At 42.3% G+C, this 22,277-nt stretch overlaps 1 protein-coding gene across 1 annotated transcript in view; it reads right to left on the bottom strand.

The window, feature by feature from the left end:
- Positions 1-21,803, bottom strand: part of LOC111665665 (glutamate receptor ionotropic, kainate 5-like) — an 80,756-nt gene extending 58,953 nt beyond the window's left edge. Inside the window, exons 1-4 of the mRNA XM_087177820.1 lie at positions 21,660-21,803; positions 6,725-6,889; positions 4,330-4,427; positions 1,065-1,230 (exon numbers count right to left, since the gene is read on the bottom strand). Of these exons, the coding sequence (XP_087033946.1) occupies positions 1,065-1,230; positions 4,330-4,427; positions 6,725-6,889; positions 21,660-21,768 (538 nt within the window). The 5' untranslated portion in view covers positions 21,769-21,803. The remainder of the gene's footprint in view (positions 1-1,064; positions 1,231-4,329; positions 4,428-6,724; positions 6,890-21,659) is intronic.
- Positions 21,804-22,277: the final 474 nt, after the last annotated feature.

Genomic DNA, 22,277 nt, shown 5'->3' with positions numbered 1-22,277 from the left:
TCTGTGGATACCCAGTACCAACCCCCCCTCCCCATTGTAAATCAGTACATCTCACTGCATGAACCTCATTGGGATCATTTTACAATTAATGTGGATCGATCCATGTTCGACTGATATACAATCTACTTAATAATGTCAGTACCTGCACTGATAACCTCAATAGAAATCAGTTATTACGGACGCCATTGTACCTCTCGTCATCGAACTTTGTTAGAATTGTGATAAACGCTGTTGGGAGTCACTAGTGAGGTACTAGCTGTGTCTTTACGGGCCAGGTTTAGATAAAACTCAAAATTCAGTTTCAAAAAGTCTGTTTAAAAATAAACTTGTTTAGCTAGAGTCCTGTTTTTGTTATATTTGGTTCTTTGATTTAGCAGCACCCACTTGCCCTGCCCCTCCTTTTAGTCATTGATTATATCATTATTTATCACTTCACCAATAAATTCCATTGTGTTATCAATCAGATCTGGCTTTATTAACACAGTGCATTCCCACAATCAGTTTAACGTGGCAGCAGTTCAGTCTCATGACTCTTCACACTTTAATCCTTACTTTATATTTACAGTAAAGTCTTTACATTATTTTCTTCAGCCTATCCAGTGCACTTCATCGAACACACCTTACAAATCAAACTGTAGTTCTATTGAAAGAATCTAATTATCATATTTCATCTTCAACCGCCTCAGAGCTGTTAATTTGCTGCCTTGAGTGCAAATGAACTCCATCCCCCAGCCACAGGAACCAAACTTTAGTCAACACCTCCAAGTTCGCAGAAACGTCTTGCTTCCAAATGAACCCTGACTGTCCCTGCTACAGCACATTCAGCCACTCAGCACTTCCACGAGTATCTAATTCCAGCAGAAAATACTGTACTGACTCAAGTCGAGCTGATAAACATGAATAATCAGGACAGGAGCTCATAAAGGTTCCAGAGAGCTGAGCGGCAGAGCAGCTACAGCGGCTCTAAAAATCAAACGTTTTCAACCTTGGAACAGATGAGGCGGCACTGTAACCATCAAACAGGGGAAATGAAGAGATATCAAGGACAAAGTGGAAAGACTCACACTCTGCTTTGGCGCAGATGAGGCTGGCCGTTGGGTAGCCAAAAGAGCGCAGGATGGATCCGATGGCCAGACTCAGGTCCTCGTTGCTCGGGTAGAGCGTCACTGAGGCGAAGCGAAGGTACGGCAACTTTGGGGTTTCTTCCGGACCGATCTTCACATGAGGGATCTGAGGGAATGAGGGAGGAGGAGGAAGAATTATTAGGGAAAGAAATATGACAGAAGAAAGGAAATGATGGCAGCTTAGGGGGTTTCCTTAAGGCCACTCTTCATGTGAGCGACCAAAGGGAAAGTAGAGAGAAGTAAGAAAAATGATTGACCATTGAAGGAAAGGAAAGGCGATTTAAAAAGGGAAAGAAAAAGGAACATAACACAAAAGGAAAATGAAAGAAAAGAATAAAAAGGACTAAAAAGCAGGAAGGGGAGAGAACGGGAGGTGATGACATCAAGGGAACAAATATTTCAAAAACCATCAAACCATACAGGCTTTAGAGGGAGTTGAGATAACAGACGTGAAAGCTTTAATCAGTCTAACAATCGCTCATAATCGAGTCTTTGTTCCGTCTCAAAAGGAAAATCTGAAAATAGAGTAAAGCCCCGATCATCAGCGATGTTAGAAAAGTGTTTCATGCAGAAATCACAGAGACTTTGAAGTTCACCTCCACACAGAGGAAATATTCATATCAGGATCGATGGGGAGGATTATTCTGGAGAGAAAGAAGAAAACTAGGAAAGAAAAAAAAAAAGTGTCCAAATGGAGAGGGTTCATCCTGTGAGGGGCATGACCATGACCACAACCGTGATCTTTTCTTTTCTTTTTCGTTTAGAAAACTTTTTTGTTTAGTTCAGGGCACGTATTTGAACTCTCACAACCCTTTTTCGTCACAGCAACTTTCCCAGGGGCCTAGGAACTATTTCATAGAGTCTGAGAAACATGAACCTGCTTTTGGACTGGAATGATCTGGTACCTGATCAGAACTGCACGAGTTCTAATCAAGTATCCTGCATCAGGTCAGGATCAGGCAATTTTGTTGTGTAAAGCGTTAAACTTTGGTTGTGTTTGGACGTTTCCAAGCGTATCTGATTATGAAATGTTTCTGTTTCTCCCTCTAACTGCATCTGAGAACCCCTTCAGAAACACATTTCCCATGTTGGTATTGCGCCACCCGTATGCCGCAACTTTCTGAAACTGAAAATCCAATTGTCTCTCTGACTTCACCCCTACTCCTGCCACTTTCAATGCACAAAAAGAATGCAACACTACAAATGTCTTCCAAGAGAGAGACTGTCAGCAAATGTGTGCCTTTATCCCCGTATTTTAACGATTACCGCTTCTTACCCTTCGCTATGCCGACTGGCTTTTCACCCTGCTTCCAGCACAACTGTAAACACATCTGTCTTAAGACAAGACCCCGAGGCAAAGCTTTCGATTGATCAGTAAATCTACATTCCAGCCCTCACCTTTATGGTCGTGAGCATAAAGAATGAGACTGCGGATACAAGCAACCAAAATGGGTTCCCTCTGTAGGGTGTCTGGGCTCAGCAATAGAGATATGGCGAGGAGCTCAGGAGTAGAGGCGCTGCTCCTCTGTGTCAGAAGGAGCCAGTCGAAGTGGTTCAGACATCTGATTAAGATGCATCCTGGCCGCCTTTCTTGGGAGGTTTTCTAGGCACGTCTAACTGGGAGGAAACCCTGGGGTAGACCCAACACCCTCGGGTCTTGGGATCCCTCAGGAGGAGCTGGAAAGCTTTGCTCGGGAGTGGGATCCACTGAACTACCCTGCTAAGTCTGCTACCAACACAACCTGACCCTGGGTAAATGGAAGAAAACGGATGGATGGATTCTATTTCATACAACAGTGAGGTCTGTGAGACACCAAACACAAGCCAGGCGGATCTCTAAACCTGGTTCTAAATGTAATTGCTCAACCATAGTTTCTGGCACCCAATGTTTCCGTGGCTCCTTAGTACAGTAAGTATAATAATGGCCCAATTAAACAATCTGAGAGCTTCTGTTGATTTCAGAAATACTGAGACTGTTTCAGTCCACAGAGCAGAGGTCCTGTGACTGACACTGTCTCTATTTAAGCTGAAAATTTAATGACAAATTGAAAAATTAATCACATCAGTGAATGAATGAAGAATCGGGTCAGAGGCCAAGTGTCCTGTGTGATCCGGCGCTCAGTGATTTAAACTCGGTTCACACCTGCAGAGGTTTAAATGTTAAACTGTAATTAGCTCAACGGGGCTTCGCTCTGATCTGCACAGCTTATTTTAAATCCAAGCTGAGAATTCGATAATATGAGACCTGTCAGGCAAAAGGAAAAAGGATATGAGTACGGTTAAAGGCTTAAAGGCAGACGGAGATGGACTAGTGTAGATTCACCGAGGCAGGAAAACAGAAGTTAAAGCCTCTAGAAAATTCATACAGGCAGTTTGACACCAGCTGCCTGGCAGGTGAAGGGTTTCAATGTTTCACTGTAGAAAAATCCACAGGTGCAAATGTGAACATCTCCTCTCCTAAAAATTTCATTTGAGTGACATCATACTTTTATGAAATCAATCATCTTTTTTTTTTGTCAACAACTGTCCCACTTTAGCCGTTTCATCAGAATATGATTTGTAATTTGATTCATCATGTTTGACTTTGGAAGAGAAATACGTCTGAAGTGTAAAGTTCAGAACAGTGACTCAAGTATTGCACTTTTACTAGAGTTTGGTGAAACTCCCCATCGAGTCTTTGGCTGTTTGTCAAAGTCACATTTTCTTAGAAGTGCAAAAACCCACCAGAGCTGTGCGAAAAATTTAAATACATGTACTGTCAAGGATTTAGGATTTCTAGAGCCAAACGCAGAAACGAGCCCAAAGCAGAGCTGGCACAGTTCACAGATTTATTAAAACAAAAGCACAAAAGTCTTAGTGGGAGGTGAAACAGAATCCAAAGTCCAAAAACAAAGGAGAAAACACAGGAGCTTGATCAGACACTAGGGAACACAGCAGGGACAAATACAGGCGAACTGGGTGCACTGAGACTAAGTACACAGGTGTAACACATTAGGGCGGGGCAGACAATTACAATGGAGGGAAACTGGACAAAGACAGGAAGTAAACCACCCATGCGATACAGAAGGGAAATAATATCAAAGTAAAACAGGAAATACACAAAAGCCCAAACATAAAGTCCATAAAACGTCCAAAAGAAAGAAAGAGCAGACCAACAAAAACCAACCTCATGTTAGCAGGAGCGCCGAGGCCAGATGTGACTCACCTCTTTTTCCCCACAGATGTGACTGATGGTGGACCCGGAGGCCGGGCTGGAGGCGGGTCCAATCACTGAGACCACGCCCTTTGGAAGAATCTGACACACTGAGAGAAAAAACACAAAAACACAAAGGTCTGTATTAGATATGGAATTTGACGGTTTTGTGTTTGGGGGGTGAGCCAGAGAACATGTAAAGCTTCCCCCCTGTGAGTGTATGGTAAAACTTTATTTAATCAATATGGATTGTAGATATCTACCCTGTGTTATACTGGGTGTATTATATATTGGTGGATGCGTACTGTGTCATTTAGTGATTTGTTTTCACCAAAATCTAAGAAATAGGGAGAAAATCAAACCATAAAGTAGAGGCACAAACTTCTGAAGACTAACACACACAATGAATGTTCCTGTAGTCATTAATTCAGGGACTAGATATTTCTTTTGAACTAAAGTTCTACTTTCCTTTTTTCTGCTTCTCAGAGATAAGAGGACTCGAAAAGAAAAATCCACAAACCAACAGATCAACTCACGCAGCAGGTACAAAAAAAAAAAAAAAAAAAAAAAGCTTTTAGGAAACAGAACTGAGCTTCAGTTACATTCAGAATAGAACATGAGCTTTACTTTGAAACAAACATGAAAAAACAACCTTTTTTTGTGATCAGGTTTTTGAACTTTAAAACAGACACAGAGAACAGAACACACCTGGACCTGACTGTCCACCCCCCCACACCCCACCCCCCCTTGGTTTCCCGCAGGTTGAGAATTGCCGTGTGGTGGTGGGTGGTGAACCGTGTGACTGATGTGCATGCAGAGACTCATCAAGTTTAAAGGGGGAGAGCGTAACCCAGGTTATTTTCTGTAGCTGCAATTTACAGATATTTCCTAAACGCCTCACTTGCAGGCTATCAGTGGACACCAGCTAGGCGGCTGTGCACAGAGAAGCCTCCAGTCCTCACTCAGTTGCTGCCGCACACACAACTCAGTTAAAATCTATCTAATGTGAGTTATACCTGAGCTGAAGTCAAGTGATTTTATCTACCTGGGTAGGCCCCACACTCAGAGCCTATGTATGGGAAATGCTGTGTTCGCAACATCTCTCTTGGGGATACACACATCATTAGGGGCCCCACTTACGGAGGTTTTGTGGCATCAGCATGTCTTTATGGGAGGTTTAAGAGGGTTTATGGTTGTCATTGTAAAATGTGCCAATATGAGGGGCCATCGGGGGCCCCTTTTCCCCAAATGTATTTTGGGGGCTCCAAACATTAGCCTGGTCTCCCTCTCCTGACGGTGCATCCTCAGTGTGGATGTTTTTATTATTGTACGGTGGTTTTGTTACCCACTGTTTGTCTATGCACATAATGCAACGTTTGTACTGTACAATTTGTGCCCGGATCATCTGAGTATATGTCTGTCTGTGTGTCTGCGTGTGCGTGTGTGTGTGTGTGTGTGTGTGTGTGTGTGCGCGCATGTTGTTCTGACAGAAAACATTAGCTGCCTCTCCATCGGGAAGTCTCTTTCTGCGCTGCTGGCAGTTCATAATCAATAAACGTCCTCAGCAGCTGCTCTTGCAGAACGCTGCTGCAAGCTCTCCGGTCACCGTGACCCTGCTCCACACACACACACACACACACACACACACACACACACACACACACACGCCCCTCTTTGTAAATCTGTAATCTGTAAAACACCACCACCACCCATCCATCTTTCTGTCTGTCTGTCTGCTGCCATCATGTCTGAGCAGATATCAATCAGTAAGTTCGAGTCTCTAATATATTTTCTTGCCCTCTGTGGTTTCTAGCATTTCCGATAATTTAAGTTCTATTTGTCCAGACATTTTTGTTGAAACCACACCCACTTCCATATGGTGTTAGGGTTGCAGCTTTGGTCGTTATGTTTAGGCTTTCCTCATACAGAAGTGGGCGTGGCTTTATCTAATCTGGGCTGGAAAATTAGATAGATAGACGTATCCAGGTGTTTTGAAATCTGTCACCAGTGCAATGAGACTTCTTGTTTTTACAACTTCCGTTGTTGTACCTTTAGTTTTCTGTTATGATAAATCAATCATGAGGTGTTGCTACGGATTCAATCATCAGCAGATTGAACTACTTGGTTCATTTTAAGGCGTGTTTACTGTGTAGCTCTGCTGAACACGTGTGGTATTTAAAGTGCAGGTTCACAGAGTGTAGAACAGCCATTTGCACCTGCTGCACTATTGACCCGGCTTGTTAAATAAAGGTTGCCGCTTTATTGCTGTGCTCTGCTTCCTCACACGGACGCTTACTGAAGTTTAGCCTCGCTGGAAATGTCAAGGGAGCAGATTCAGCTGGAGGGATAGAGCTCACCGCCACGCTGTCAGCTGGAGAGAGACAGAGGAGAGAGGGCCGAGGCTTACTGGTGTCAGTGGTGTCGTACTGGGAGTCCTTCTGCAGCTCGTAGACGTCCACCTCCACCTTCGCCTGGGAGGAGCCCTGCATCAGACTGTTGATGTTCTCCCTCGCCAGAGCCAGCGCCAGACGCTCACCACGACCACACACTGACTGGTCATCCAAAATGGCCGCTGCAGGAAGAGAGAGAGAAAATTAAGTCTTTTTTTTTTTTTGGTTGTTTGTTTTTGGCCTTGAAGGAACGAGGCATCCTGAGGAAAGAACAAAATATAAAAATGCAAGAGAACAATAAAGTAACATCAAGTGTTACGGAGGAGAGTTGTGGGTTCAGTCCCAGGGCAAGCAGGATAAATGTGAAATAGCAGCAGTACCACCACTGGGGTGCCCTTGAGCAACGCCCCAAACCCCCAGCTGCTGTAATGCAGCTGCTTGGTGTCCAGCCGTTAAAAAACGAAACTGGCATTTTTGTTAATATATAGTCTGTAGTGCGTGTATAGTTTTTCCCTCTACATGTATACACACTTGGTTTTAACCCCCTTAACAGTATAAATACCACAGTCATTATCTCAATATTATGTTTTCCATGGTTATTTCAGGGCAGATAATCATTTTTATAGTTGTAGTCGGGCGGAGAAACTTTTCATTCTACCTCTCTGCACCCACCTTTCCATCTACATGTTCTGTTTGACTGAGGGATATCACCCTACAGCTACAGTATATGAGACCTTGACAGTCAATGGGATGTTTATATGCACCCCCTCATCCCGAACACAGGCTTTTCAGATGCCATTTCATCAAACTTCTTTCCTGTGTTCACAAAGAGCTGTCTCCAGTGGTGGAAAAGAAACCACCTTGTTTAGATTCTATTTATATCACCCTTTTTCTTCTGATGAAGTTAGCGTGCTAACCGGCTAGCTCCGGCCCAGTCGGCCCATCTTGACACATTCTGATACTGAGTTACTGTAGCTTCCAGTCTGCCCTGAAGAAGTAGCTCTTGTTTTGTAAACACAACGATGGCTAAACAGCTGCTAATGCTAACGTCGGCTATGTAGCAATAGCAAAATTTACAAATAGCTCCTTTAGGTCATGGCCACAAATATACAATAGAAGATAAGAGGTTATCACATGACCTTCATAATATCTAAAAATCAATGATCATTAAATTATTGCTGCAGGTAGTTTGTTCTGTTTAACATAAGTGATTTGTTTAGAAGAGTGTAAACATGTAAACACCTGCAGGGGCCAGAAGTATAAAATTCTTAATCTCTGTCCATGGACAAAGACAAAAAATATTCAGACATATTCTCCTGGTTCTCTGTCATAAATCACAAGTCACTGCAGAACTGGGTGCAAACGCACACACACACACACACACAATTCATCGCCTCATTTTCACTCCCGCAATTAGACAGAAATGGACGTAGATACGCCCTGAATCACTTGTTTGAATATCGACCCACCACTCGTTAGACCTGTCACTGAGAGGAAGAGCAAGGAAGAAGAAGGAGGTTCTCCATCAGAGCAGCCATCATTACGTATGATCATCACACACATGGCTGTGGCTATTTAAAGTGCCTGTACCTCAAATTCATCACACGTACCTATAAACCATTAATGTTGGTGATATCTCAATCATGATAATTACATGTCGGAAGGATGATCAGTGATTCATTTGCTACACTCATATTGTAACAGACAAGTCGGGATGAAATGAAAAGATCATTGTGGGGATTAATAAATGTAAATGTACATAAAAAATAAAGATATAATTCTTATTTCATCTGCAGAAATAACTGTGAACGTGTTTCCACTGACACATTCATCCCCATATAAATACCAGTTTATGTGTAAGAAATGGCGTGTGCATGCAGATACAACACCTATAAGGTGTAAATGAAGCAATGATGATTGGATCTCAGTCAGGTGAAACACAACCTGTACATAATGAGAAGAGGAAACATCACCAGTACCCCAAAATAGATTCTTTACTCCTCGGATTTCAACAGGAGGCAGAGCCGAGTTTTCAAAGCAGCTGCGGCGAATGGAAACGAGTCGTCATCGTTTCTATTTCCATGTACTAGAGATGTTGAGGAAATAGTACCCAGTGGCTGTGTACAGTAACACCTGCCATGTTTATTTTGGTTGCCCCCCCCCTCCCTGCTGACTTGCCTCCTTTGCATATCGAGCACGCTCAAAAAAAAAAAAAATGCCACGATTGCAGAGCCGGCAGAATGCAAACGGTGAGAGCGCTCGCGGATAGCAGATGGAGTGTGATCAGGTAGTTTATTATATGGAGAGTGTATCCAGAGCCAGATCACACTTTAATACCAGGAGGTAAATAATGTCGTGCTGCTGCGACTTGAACTGAATACCAGATGAGAACAATACTTTCTTTTCTTATTTAAAGACAGAAGAGGAGTAAAAAGAAAGAATTTCAGGCTCAGGACTTGATTATGAGCCTTAAAATGGATTTTTTTTTTTGCAGTGTAATTCATCCTTCCTTATTTCCCCCGTTTCAGTGGACACCGAGCTGTAAAGCCGCAGAACAAAGACACCGCACAACAAGACTAGAAATCAAAGTGAATGTGCTGCCGAGACTCAATAACAAGCAGAAAGTCGGCTGCTGCTGCTGCCGGGGTTTGTTCTGGATTTGATTTGTGTTTCTTAAATAATTAACGCTTCTCGGGGCGAACGAGGAGGCGATTTATCGTGTCCTTCCTAAAAAAAGACTGTTGTGGGTTTTTGCAGTTTAGAAAAACTAAAAGAGAACCAGATGAGTTGTGCTGAGATATTTGATGCTCTCTGGATCACTGTGGTGTGTCGAGTTCCTCAGGAAAACGACGTTGAGTTCCTCAGGAAAACGACTCCGAGAAGGATAAAAACACGAAGAATCACGGTCAGGAACTGAAACAAGATCTGAGTCTTTCAAGGCATTTATAATTCTTTTTGTTAACTGGTGGCTTTCATCAGTGGTAGTCCAGTATATGCATTTAAACCCTTATGTAAAAGTACCATGACCCCAGTGCAATAAAAAATACCCAATTAACAGACTGTGATTAAGATTTTTACTCACAGCAATGAAGTATGAAAACACTCAACTTTTCAGTTCATAGATTCAAATTTGAAAAGGGAAAGGAAAGTATAGGAAAAAAGAAAAGAAGAAAACAAAGTTGTAAAGAAAGAGAGAACGAAAGGGCTCTCATGCAGGTTGACTAAATATTTTTCTCTTCCGTTAAGGTCTTAAATCCTCATTTTACTGATGCAACAGCAGCTATTAGTCCTGCATTAAAACAACACAAGTGTCTGCGTTGGTGTCGGTGTGTTTTCTAAGCGGTGTTGTAGTCGAGTCACTAAATTTTGAGTCTGAGTCGAGTCTTGAGTCCTCAGTGTATGAGTCCAAGTCCATGTCCGAGTCACCAGAGAAGAGTCACACTCGAGTCTGAGTCAAGTCTAAGCCACTAAAGAAGAGTCAGTCGAGTCAAGTGTCGAGTCCGAGTCCCCAAAAGAGTCTGAGTTGAGTCCAAAATGAAGTTCCCATTACTTGAGCCCAAGTCCGAGTCATCAAAGTTGAGTCTGAGTCGAATTTCAAAATGGGCTCCAGTCAAAGAGCGGACATACAAATCAAAAAGGTGAGATTTAACACAAAAGACTCAGCTGTCTTAATTTCAATGTGACATCATTTATTTTGCTCGAGTACGAGTCCGGGTGCGAGTCATTAGTGCTCAAGTCCAGGTTGAGCCGTGAGTCTGAAAGTTTATCAGGTAAACAGCAGAAATACAGTGCCAATGTTTCAAGTCGTCGACCAGGAATGTTTGCGGGCATGTGTTTGATTGGCTTTGGTGGATGAAATCGCCGCAGCTGAGTTGAGGCAGGTTTTGCTGGACGAGTCTGCAGTGGTTTGCTCGGAGCCCCTGCTTTGGTGTCCCTGCTGCTTTGATGGACCAACTCCATTCCAAGGAATGAGAGGCTGCATTTTGTCACTAAGACCTAAAGTCGGTCAAAGAAAAAAAAAAAAGACAACCGCTCTGAACTGTTCTTCACAATGTTCCCTCTTTATTTGGAAAACTCCAGATGATGTTTTTTGTTGCCAACATGCAGCTCAGTACTCTCCCAGAATGCCCTGCACTCAGAGGGATGGAGGAGAGGAGGGGGAGGATGAAGATGAGAGCAGAGATAAAGAGTCTTCTTCAGCAGCCCAATAAGTGTTCAGACACTATCTCTGTTTACACAATATCTGGTTCTCTAGGTCACTGCGACCACACACACACACACACACACACACACACACACACACAGGAGGCTTGTTAACACTGCTAGTGAGAGAGGAAGACGATGAAGAGGGGTAATCACAGAGGGTCAAACACTTGAACTGAGTTCTTAAAGTTTTGTGGAGTGGAGCCGCTCTCTGGTCTCCTGGTGTTTGCTGTAATGTGAGAAGCTCTGAAGCGGCCATCTTTGTTATCGGCCCAGCGCTCATTAACATTCATCTATCAGGAGACAGGAGGAGCTGAGACACGTCAGGCATGTCCGAGGAGAAGAACGAAGCCCTGGATCATTATAATCCATTAAAAATAAAACAGTGCAGGGACTTTGAACAATCTTTGACCATTTACCTGAACTTTTCAGACTATTATTTCTTCTGAAGAAGTTAACTTTCCCTCACTGTTTCCCACAGTCCAACAGGACAGTGTCTGCTGAAGATCAGAGATCAAAGAGGCCAACTGAAACAAGAGGAATCTGACCGAGGAAACCAGATCCTGAAGAGTGAAGATCAAGTCGACAAGATGAAGTCGCAACAGGACTTTTCTTTCACAACATCCTGCTCATTCATCAATAGAAAATCTAGATGTGTCGCCCTTCGCCTTAGAGCTGTTTTCTTTATTTCTGTTACAGCAGCAAGACTGTAAAACCGTTATTTGTGTTGGTTTTCGAACATGAATCAATTTTAAAAAAAATCTGTGGTCGTTTTGAAGATTTACAACTTCATGAATATACCGACTCGAGCGCAGCCACACACGTTCTTCAAATACCTGCAACACGAACAATTTCAGAAACACGCTGCAAGTAGCACAGACGACAACGGAAGTGTTTCCAGGGGACGCAAAAAGCTGATGAACCTGGCTGGGTTGCACTTAAGCTGTGTACAGTAACACCTGCCTTGCGATCAACACCTTTCCATCTGAGTTTAGACCTAACCGAAACGAGACGGTCAGATCCGCGGACGATTTACGCCGTGCGTCACCAGGTGTAGCCCGGCGTTACCGTTTCATCGCAAAGCCCCGGTCCCTGTCACCTAGTAACCTTGACAACCCTGTAGCTTTTTTTTCACAAAAACACCACTCGTTGGATCCTTCGTTGCCCAGGAAAAGAAGGACGCATTTCCCGGCCGCATTTGAAGCAGCTTCCAAAACGACGCAGTCGGTCTTGCATGCAGCCCCCCCCCCCCCGAAGTATACGGCCCCTGAATTAGGACACAGCTTTGGCTTGTTCAATGGTTTTAACTTCAAAAGCCACAAAGTACTGGATAACAGCTGGAAACACTTCTGTTGTCGTCTGTGCTACTTGCAGTGCGTTTGTGTATATGGTTGTATTATTTTGACTATTTGTGTTTTCTTAAATTGCAGTGCATTGAGCTCTCAGGGCCACCGTAGAAACCAGTCTGAGCCGTCGCAGAAACATCACACACACACACACACACACACACACACACACACACACACACAGTCAGTGCGTACACTGGTTTCTAGCTATAACGAACATTTGTGATGTCACTTGGTCAATGCTTTGGCGGAGGGAACGCAGACAACAAAAAACAGCTTCAAACTTAGTTTTATGTCTCGCTCACATCAGCACGTTCTCGGCCTCAGAACCATTTTTTTTAGATTAATCCCATCATGAGCTACAGCCCAGTGTTGCACAAATGTAAACTTTGACCTGCTGGTGGCGCTAGATGTAAAATTCATAGGACTCACAAAGTTCAGCCCCTGAGGATCACACATATTTGAAGCGTATATGTACCAAATTTAATTTCAGTGCTTGCTGAGGTGAAGAATTTGGGAAGATGACAGTATAGAGGAAAGCCTGGGTGGATATTTTCTGCAGAAATGTTTTTTTATTCTTATAAAATAAAATCATTTGAGCACAGAAGTTGTTTTCTATGGTTGAGGATATGTGTAAAGAAATAATCCATCTAGACAGCAGCCAACTACATCTCATGGTCATCTTCAGTGAATAAATAGAAGGAATCTTTCTTTTAAAACTCATAAAAGGTTCAAATTCTAACATCAGGGTCTGCAGTAGATACTGAGAAATCTGGAACACGGAGAGAAAACACGAGGAACACGTTTGACTTTTCATAAAAGTCGATGCTCAGTGAGTGTGTTCTGTTACAGAGGTGAGTCGCCGTGATACCAGGACTTCAGCTTATTATCAAACCAGATATATATCGGCTGGAGTGAGCTGATGAAAGTGTTATACTACATACAAATTCAGGGCTTTTAACTTTTATTCCTCTTTATCTTTCCTACAGTCAGACGAACCCTCCTCCTGTCACTTCCGTTCGTGTAGTCCAGTTCCACTGTTGTCATGTAACATCCTCCCAAACCTCCTGCTCTGACCTCATTTTTCTACTCGCTCTTCCTCTCGTGTTTGTGTTTCCCTCAGTTTGCTGTGAATTACCTCCTGACAGCTCCCGTTTACTGACTCCGAGCTGTGAAACAAGCTGCGCTCAAATTTAATATCAAATTATGTTGTTTCAACTTCCCTCTTTACCCTCGTGGTGAGAGACGTCTTCTCCGCCGTCTCCCTGCCCGCCGGTGCAGAAAAACGTCGTCTCGTATTTATGTAAAGGAGGTTGTAGAATGAGTCCAACCTCCGCTGCTTTGCGTTTTGTTCTGGATTTTAACCTGAAACACGACGATAAAAACTCCTTTTATCAAGGCAGAAGGAGCTCTGCAGACTGATTTCATTTCATCCCCGGAGGCGGTGTAACTTCACCCGAAAACTGACTAACAGGTTTACTTGTCACTTCCCACCTCTGAGCTCCGTGCATTTGACATTCTCTGATATGAGTGCGGAAGTCTGGACTCTTGGGGGCCGCGGGTAGGTCGACAGATTCAACGAGACAAGACAAAAAGCGTAATAAAAAAAACAAAAACAACAAAATGGCTCTGCTGGGTGGTTTGTGGCACCACAGAGCTGCAATCCTCCTGTGGCCGCTGTCCTTTCAGAGGCAAACAAGACGCCTCTGTGCACCTGTCGCACAGTGTATACAAGTGTGTGTCCATGTATTTACCGGACATATCGATTTTTTTTTTTTTTTCCTTTCTGTGCAGGGCCACCCGGATGATAGAAAAGTTTGTTTAGGCGGGGAAGTGCGATGTGGCAGGACAAAAAAAAAGGTCCCTGACGAATTCAGTTGTTTCTTGCAGTGTAAACAAGAGGTGAGAGCAGCGGTACCTCTGTTATTCCTTCTTCTATATCTTGGTCTGTTTGTGTCAGAGTCCCGTCACCTTCGCATTAAACCTGGAACCGTTGTGGTCCGCCACTTTGGTCCAGAATCAAATATCAACTGTTGGATGGATTGTGATGAAATGTGGTTCAGACGTTCATGTTCCCCTGAGGATGAACTGTAATAACTCTGACGGTCCTCTGACTTTTCACCAAGCGCAATGGTTTCCAACCTTTTTTCAACTCAATGGCCCACTTGAAAATCTCCACATCTCCAAAATTTCGTTTGACAGGGAGAGATGACTTGTTTCTTTACTCCGTCCTTTTAACTCTTCTTGTTGCCAACCAGCTATCTACTTCAATACTCCAGTTTTTGCCATGGACGTAATCTTTTTGACTGAGATGGCAAACGAGGATACGATGCAGTGAAGTGATCCGGCCGGTGACAACATAAAAGTTCCTATCATTGTCTTGATGTGATTGGCCTTAATACGAGATAAAAAACTAAACAAACAATGAAAGGAGTTTTGAAACATTTTTGATATTTTTAAAGATCATTTTGTATTTTCTGTTTTGCTGTCTGATTGGTTGGCCAACTTGCAGTACCTTCATGGTCCACCACTGGGCCACAGCCCACAGGTTAGGATCTACTGATCTAGGTCAAAGTTTTCATTTGTCCTCCATTTGCTTTATGGTCAGATGCTGCAGAACTAATATAGTTCTCATCAGCCTCAGCTTTACTTTGTGTTTTGTGCTAATTGGCAAATGTTAGCATGTTAACATGCTAAACGGATGTTTTGATATTTTGTACATTCTGTGTTGATCAGGGAGCATCTGAGGTGCTGGTTGGTGAATCCTGTTATATTTATACCATAGCTCTTACCTCCTGTTTCATGTCTTTATGCTAAGCTAAGCTAACAACTGCTGGCAGTAGCTTCACAGTTAACAAAAAGATAATCTGACTGTTGAAGAAAGTGAAATAATAATATTCCAAATCTTCTAAAATATTAATGCAGATACTCAGCTGTACTTCTGTGGTTTAACCTCATGTTTACATGAATGGTTGAGGATTGGCCAAATCCACAGTTTACGCTAATATAGTTACTAAATTCAACAAAGCAAATATTAAAGAGTGAGAGAATATATGTTTTCTGATTAAGTATCTGCAGGTATAAGCTCTAAATCTTGAATACATTACGGTGAGAAATCTCTGCACTGATGTATTCCAAACAAGTGATCATTTTAAAGCCATGAGAAAACACTCAGTTCCATCAGAGACGAAGCCCGTGGTGTTAGTCTGAGAGTCATTTAGCTGAGATACTTTGTTAAACTCGAGCCACAGGGCTTGTTTGTAAAACGGTGCTACGGAAAAATCCTTCAGATTAAAGCTGCGGGCCAACGAAGGATCTGTTTACTTCTCGTTCCTCTGGTGGATTTTTTTCTCTCTCTCTGCCTTAACATAGCGTTGTCTTCATCACTGCTTTTACATTTGTCTTTTCTGTTTTGTTTTTTTTTCCAGGTGTGTGTGTGTTTTCTTTAATGTTTTCTGACCTTTGATATTGAGCCGGTGGCTTCAACAGACTCTGTGTTGAAATGTATATTTAGTTTGGGTTTTCCTCCAAAATGTGACATTTGCCTTTTGGAATAGAAACTGACACCTTCACTTACAAAATGACGTATGCTCGAAAGGTTTAAAAAATGTAATTTGAGTTAAGCGTAACTCTTACAGCCGTCCTGCGGTGACAGACTACCTTTAACACAGCCGCTCCTGCGTAGTTTGCTGATATTTAATGATGAACATCATCTAATGATTCGTTCAGAATGACTGATAGCACAGGTTGAAATAATTCATGGAAGTTTTAAGCTGCAGCTGAAGGACACTGATGCTACTGAATTGTTAAAATCCTTCACTACAATATTTATGTGCTTGGCTTGATTTTCACTCCTTCCAGGAGAGAAAGTATCTGCATGATGATGTCACCTAAAGATTTATTTCACGCTCTTCAGATTTTCATAAGTGTAACAACACAGAGGGGTAGACATAATAACATGAGCAGCTGGGTAGTGTAACGCAATCCATAGTAAGAAAAGAAAGAAGAAAAAAAAAGGCGATGCTGATTTAAAGGAGGACTCCATCTATTTCCCACCTCAGTGAGTTCCCAGATGTTTCCAGGAGCACAACTGCATACGTGGAAACAAGTATCTGTGATCGGTGGGAGCTGGGTGAAGTCGGATAAATGTCCTCATGTGATGTCACCTGAGGCAGCGTGGGTCGGGACCAAAGACGTCAAGTTTGAAGTAAAAAAAAAAAAATAAAAAATCCAGACCTCTGTAGCTCTCCCCTGCCTCATATCTGCTGCAGGCTCATGTTGCATTGTGGGTAATGCAGACATGAGGTTTAAGAAGAATGAGTGAATAAATAAGAGGGAAATCTCTGGTTGTTTTACTGATTCTGATCCTTTCTTTAAAGAGTAAAAAGCTGAATTGAACCACTCTTTAGCCCTTTAAGACCGGAGACATATAGTATCCGATTACGTTGTTTTTAAGTCATGTGACTGATGACATGCATGGTGATTCGCTGAAATTCATATCAGGAAGGTGAAATGTTTTTCATTTGTTTTGTTTTTTTGTTTTTTTAGGCAGTTTTAGCTGCAAATATTTTCATCAACATCTTAAAAAAAAATAAATTAACTCTTAAAATAAAAAGTTGAACTGAAGTGAGAATCTTGACAAATGTGCTTATTTTTCCAGCCATATAGAACTTCAAAGACAAAGGCCAATGATTTACAATAAAAGTGAACGGTTTAAGCTCTCAACGGGTTTTTATTTCATGTTTCTACCTGCTTCAGAGGCTGAGAAATAAAAGTTTTAGTGAACATCTGGTTTTTCAGAAAAACTCTCAGGGTTTAAGGAGGTTGTTTTCAAACAGTGCTGAGGTTACTGGGTTAAAAGCACACATGCACGTAGAGTAGGCATGTTGATATTGGCTTTTAGCAAAGCCTTGCCAGTGCAGCTTTACAGAGCTGCCAGCATGGCTGTAGACTTTTTAGGGCCCTTCCAGTCAATAGCAAACTTTCATCTTTGTGCAAGTTATGACTGTATGAATCGTACTCATTGGCAGAGTAACTGGGGACGTATTGACCCGCGAGCTGGCGTGGCGGCTCAGGCCACAGACCTGCAACACAAACACACAAAGTTCCTCTTATTACAGTCGCCGTCTCTGACCTCGTCTGGGTGGTTTTGTCAGCGTGGCAGCGACGGCGATTTGATGGGTTTTCATGTGAAGTGCTGGTTATAATTACAGGTCAAAAGGTGGAGAAAGTGATTCTTATCCAATACACTTTTATCACATTCAGTGAATATCTCCTCATGGTCCACGAGCTGTGTGCGAGCTGAGCTCCTACACCGCCGAGGCTCTGTAAACAGGAAGTACACAAAGTGGCTCAGACTGGAGTAACACTGGATTTTGTACAGATGTCTTTGTAAATACACAGATGTTTGCTTCTTTGTTATTAGAATGTAGTTTATTTCTTTGGCTGTTTTTAAAAATGTTTTACTATATTGAGTAAAAAATAAAAAATAATGTACTATTATTGATCAGGAAAGCTTTGTATGTTAGAATGTAAACTCAAGCTTGCTTCCTATTGAGTAACCCATTCATATTGCACAATATTGCACATTGCACATATTTGTATCATTTTTATATATTTACACATTTTTTATTATCAGTATTTTATTGAAGATTTTTCTATTCATATTTAAGCTACCTGTCCAGCAGTATTTTCTTCTGCTTTATCTTTCTTTATATATATATATTTTTTTTTCTTCTCACTGTGTTTCTTGTTGTGAACAAAAACATCAAAGAAAATTCCTTGTATGTGAAAACCTACTTTGCAATAAACCTGATTCTGATTCACTACTTGGAAAGAGGAAAAAAAAAAAAACACAAACATGATGTGGCTAAAGTGGTGCATAAGACCCCTCGTGAACACACACGCACACACACTCTTAACTCCGAGATACTTTCCACGTGTTGCAGAGGATACTCGTGATGGTTTGGTTCCTCCCGAGACAGGTTCTCTTATTCTGACAGACACGAGGAAGAAGCGGAACATGTAGAATTTCCATGTAGAACAAAAGAAGTGGAAATGACTGTACCCTCCAGTATCCATACAGTTCTCAGTACATACAGTCATTTTCATTTCTCGGTCACTGAATCAAAAACCTTGAGAATTTGGTCGTAGCTGAGTGTGTTGGAGTGGAACTAAATGAGATTTTCCACCACTTAAAGAGAGAAAAACAGCTGAAACTAGACATCCATGCACCTGAACACAGTCAAATGGTTCATCTGACTGAATTTAAACAGTCTGTTCATTTTTTTTTTTTTTTATGCAAGAGGGTTAATTCTGACCTTTATTTACCTAAAGGAGGCCAGCTGTGTCAGTCAATGAGCAGCTGTCAGACAAATGCCTTGCTCACAGGCAGCTCAACAGCGCTCACTAAGAGAGGACTTCTCAGGTATCTAGAGTCAGTGAATGGATTCAACCCTTCCTGTCACATATCTACACGAGTTAGTGAGTTCATGTGCAGTGCATGCTAAACTGCCTTGAGAAATGTATAGATTTAAAATGATTATAAAGACTACATAAAAAAAAAAAAAACAATGCATCATAACTCTGGTTTTATCAAAAATTAAAAAAATAAATAAATTCAAACTTTTACTCCCAACCCAAACATCTTAACACTTGATGATGTAATTCTTGTATTTGATTTGACAAGTGGTCAGAATTTAATCTCTGTAATGTAAAAAATATCAGACAGTTGTTTTTCTTCATATATGTACAATAGTGAACAGGATTTTTGAAGATTCTTTCACAACAGGAATTAATGAGGAAATTTATGATGCATTTCAGTGATGTGCACAGGAAGAAATTAAAATCGAATCAGATTTTTGTTTTTGTTTTTTTCCCCCATTAAAAGGAGTTTTACATTTTGTATTTGAGGGTCTTGGAGTCCTTGGGATAATGATATCCGGTCCTTACCAATGCTTTGCATCGTGATGCGTTTATTTTTCTTGTGTCCGTAATCTGAAATGTCCATGACTTCCAATAAGATTTGTGAACAAAGTTAAACCAAAAAATATCCACAAAGTGTCTAAGAGTGTCAAAGAGTCTACGAGCAGCCAGCTGCTCCGTTACAGTGAGCAACACCTGTGTTTAAGCCTTAACTTTTCTGTGGACAGCCTCGGCCTCACCGTACACTTCACGCTTGGAGGAATATCACACAAATCGAATACATGGCTTCTACAACTGACTGGACTGGTTCTACACACACACAATGTGGCTTTTCTTTATTTAATATGAACTAAACTTCCAGGATGATTCAGTCTCATTCTAAATGATTCTAGGACTAGATCTATTTTGTTTTTTTGACCCACTCCCACAAACACACATCATCCTGCTGCCACAAATCTTCACTAGAGCACTAACTGTGGCTTCATCCGCTGCTGAAAATAGTCCCCAACAAATGCTTTATATATTTCCCTCTACTGAACCTTTTTTTCTTTTTCTTTTTTTTTTTATAAATGAAGCTTTATATTTGTGATGTTTTTAAAACATTCATGTCTTGAATGGGTTCCAATGAGATGAGAGCTGGATTGAGATTTGTTGAAAATAAGAAAAGTTAATAAGTGGATGAACTGTATATAATTCTTGCATTTCTCTCCTTCATAAATAAATAAGAGACGGCAGAGCCCTCGCTCTCTCTGTATCTCTGAATTCACTCTTTCTTCTCCATCGTTTCATCTGTGAAGGTCAAAGTGTGACCTCTGTTATTTCCTGCCACTCGACTTCTCAGACATGAAAGGAACATGTGCGGGCTTCGCAGTGTGTGTGTGTGTGTGCCCCTGCGTGTGTGTGTGTGTGTGTGTTTGCATGTGTCAAATCTAAGAGTGCATGTGCATCTTTGTGTGGCGCAGTCAGATGTTATTAATGGGAGAGTGAAAGGTGAGTCATTACACATCGGTAGACGACCCCGTTGCCATGGCAGCGTAGGCGTAAGTGCCTACTGATTTTGCCTAAGTCCCATGTGATGAAAGCAACAGGGATTTGAACTGCGGGGCCGTCGGCGCCGGGAGATGAGGAGGAAGAAAACCCTTATCTGCTGCGAGGGGAGAGCTGACCTTTCGCTTCCAAAGTTAAGTCTCTGCTGTTATTGGAGTTAATCTTCCTCCGCGGGGCGTGATGAGGAGCCGATAGCGGAGCGGCGCTCGGGCCTTCGCTGTGAGTCACGCAGGGAAGTCGCAGAGACACTACATGATGTAGTTTATTTGCACTTGCAAATGATGCAACCTGGGGCGGAAACGAAACGAGGGCGGAAGAGGGAAGAAGAAGAAGAGATGGAAACAAGGAGCGAGCGAGAGAGAGAGCGGCGGGGACAAAGGGAAGCCTCGAGGGGCTCATCGAAAGACAAACACGGCGAAGAGGTAGTGTGAGAGGAATCAAGATGGCAAACAGAGGCAGAGGTGGGAGGCGAGAGGTGAAACAAAACGATGCGGAAGAAGAGGAGAGACAAAAACAAACAGAATGGAGGAGTAACGACAGAGGGAGAAGGTTTTATCTGGTCACATATTCACACAGGAGAAAGAGGCAGAAGAAACAGAGTGGGTGTTTTTCTTCATAGAGAGTCGGATTGTAACGATACTTTCTACTGGGAGCATGCGGGGGTAAGGTCCTCAAAATATCAAAGGGGCACTACTTTGTTAAAATACAAAAAATAAAAACTCTTTTTTAACAGCTACATAACAAGTGTCAGATACACACAAGCGTAGTTAGATGAATAGTCAGGGGTTCACCAGGGTTTTTAATAGAATTCATCCTCCGGAGACAGACATGACAGTCCATCCAACAATTGCTGGGACGTTTCAGTCTGGTGCACCGACCAGCTGGCTGACATTAGCGTGGGAATCAGTTAGCATGGTGGCTTCAGGGTTAGCGCAAATGCTCTCCACTGAAAAGGTCACGCAATCAAATCCTGGCTGGACCAGACTCTGCACAGGTTTCCCCTGTGTGCACTGCTATTATTATTAGGAAGAGGATAAACCTTACTGCAAGTCATTCTTATTCCTTAGATTGTCTTGTATTTGAAGTGAAAACACACATTTTTAAGACTTCACATAACATGACTCACCAGCGGGTCACTGGTTGCCGCAGTTCCACATCCATTTCAAAAGTAAATGTATCAGTATATTATTGTAAAAATACTCCAATACAAGTAGTTCTGCATTCAAAATCCTACTGAGGCAAAAATGTACTTAAAGTGTCAAAAATAAAACCATTACAGAAAAAAAGATATATGGAAATGATTGGGAATTGATCCAGTATTCCAGTATCATCACAGGAACTTGGAGGTAAACAGGTAAGACCTCTGAAACTTTCAGGTGTTAGCAGGACCAGAGAGAGAATGTAGGGACTTAACCCCAGTGACGGGACTCACCCATCCGGACGGCAGAGAGGGTGTTGGCCTGGCTGAAGGAGAGCGGTGCCATGGTCAGCAGCAGGACGGCGACGTAAATCGACAGCAGCAGTGCTGGCAGAGCCGGCATCTTCCACTGCTCCTCATGGAGAATGGTCTGCTGGCTGCCTGTACCGCCACCTGCGGGACAGGAGGAGTCATTAAGCGCTCAGTCTGCAGCGGGTATCACATCTTAATCTTCCCCATGTTGCACACGAAGCCCCTGATTTTCACGGTTGGATTGAACCGCTGCCGCACATTCACAGCATCATTTATTACCGACACAGCCTGTAATGAAACATTCGGACATGCAGTCGACATGCAGCAGCTGTTCTGTAAACACACAACTTGGCCGACGCGACGCAGCAACACCCTGTACACAGCATCTTGTCATTTTATTTATTAGCCGCAGTAGAAGGCAGAGGCAGCAACATTATCAGCTGTGAGGAGTTTAAAGGGAAATCTGGCTCGTTATTCACATCCAGTAAATTAGATTAGTTTAAGCGCTCACATGAAGCATGCTGTCAAAATAAAAGTCACGCAAGCAAGAGAGAACAGTCCCCAAAACAACAACCAGAAATAAAGGCGAGAAACGAATGA

The sequence above is a fragment of the Seriola lalandi genome, unplaced genomic scaffold, assembly GCF_002814215.2.
Source record: "Seriola lalandi dorsalis isolate HSWRI2012SDOR001 ecotype SW California unplaced genomic scaffold, Sedor1 jcf7180002054657, whole genome shotgun sequence".
Classification (NCBI taxonomy): Eukaryota; Metazoa; Chordata; class Actinopteri; order Carangiformes; family Carangidae; genus Seriola; species Seriola lalandi.
This window is presented reverse-complemented; position numbering and strand designations above follow the sequence as displayed.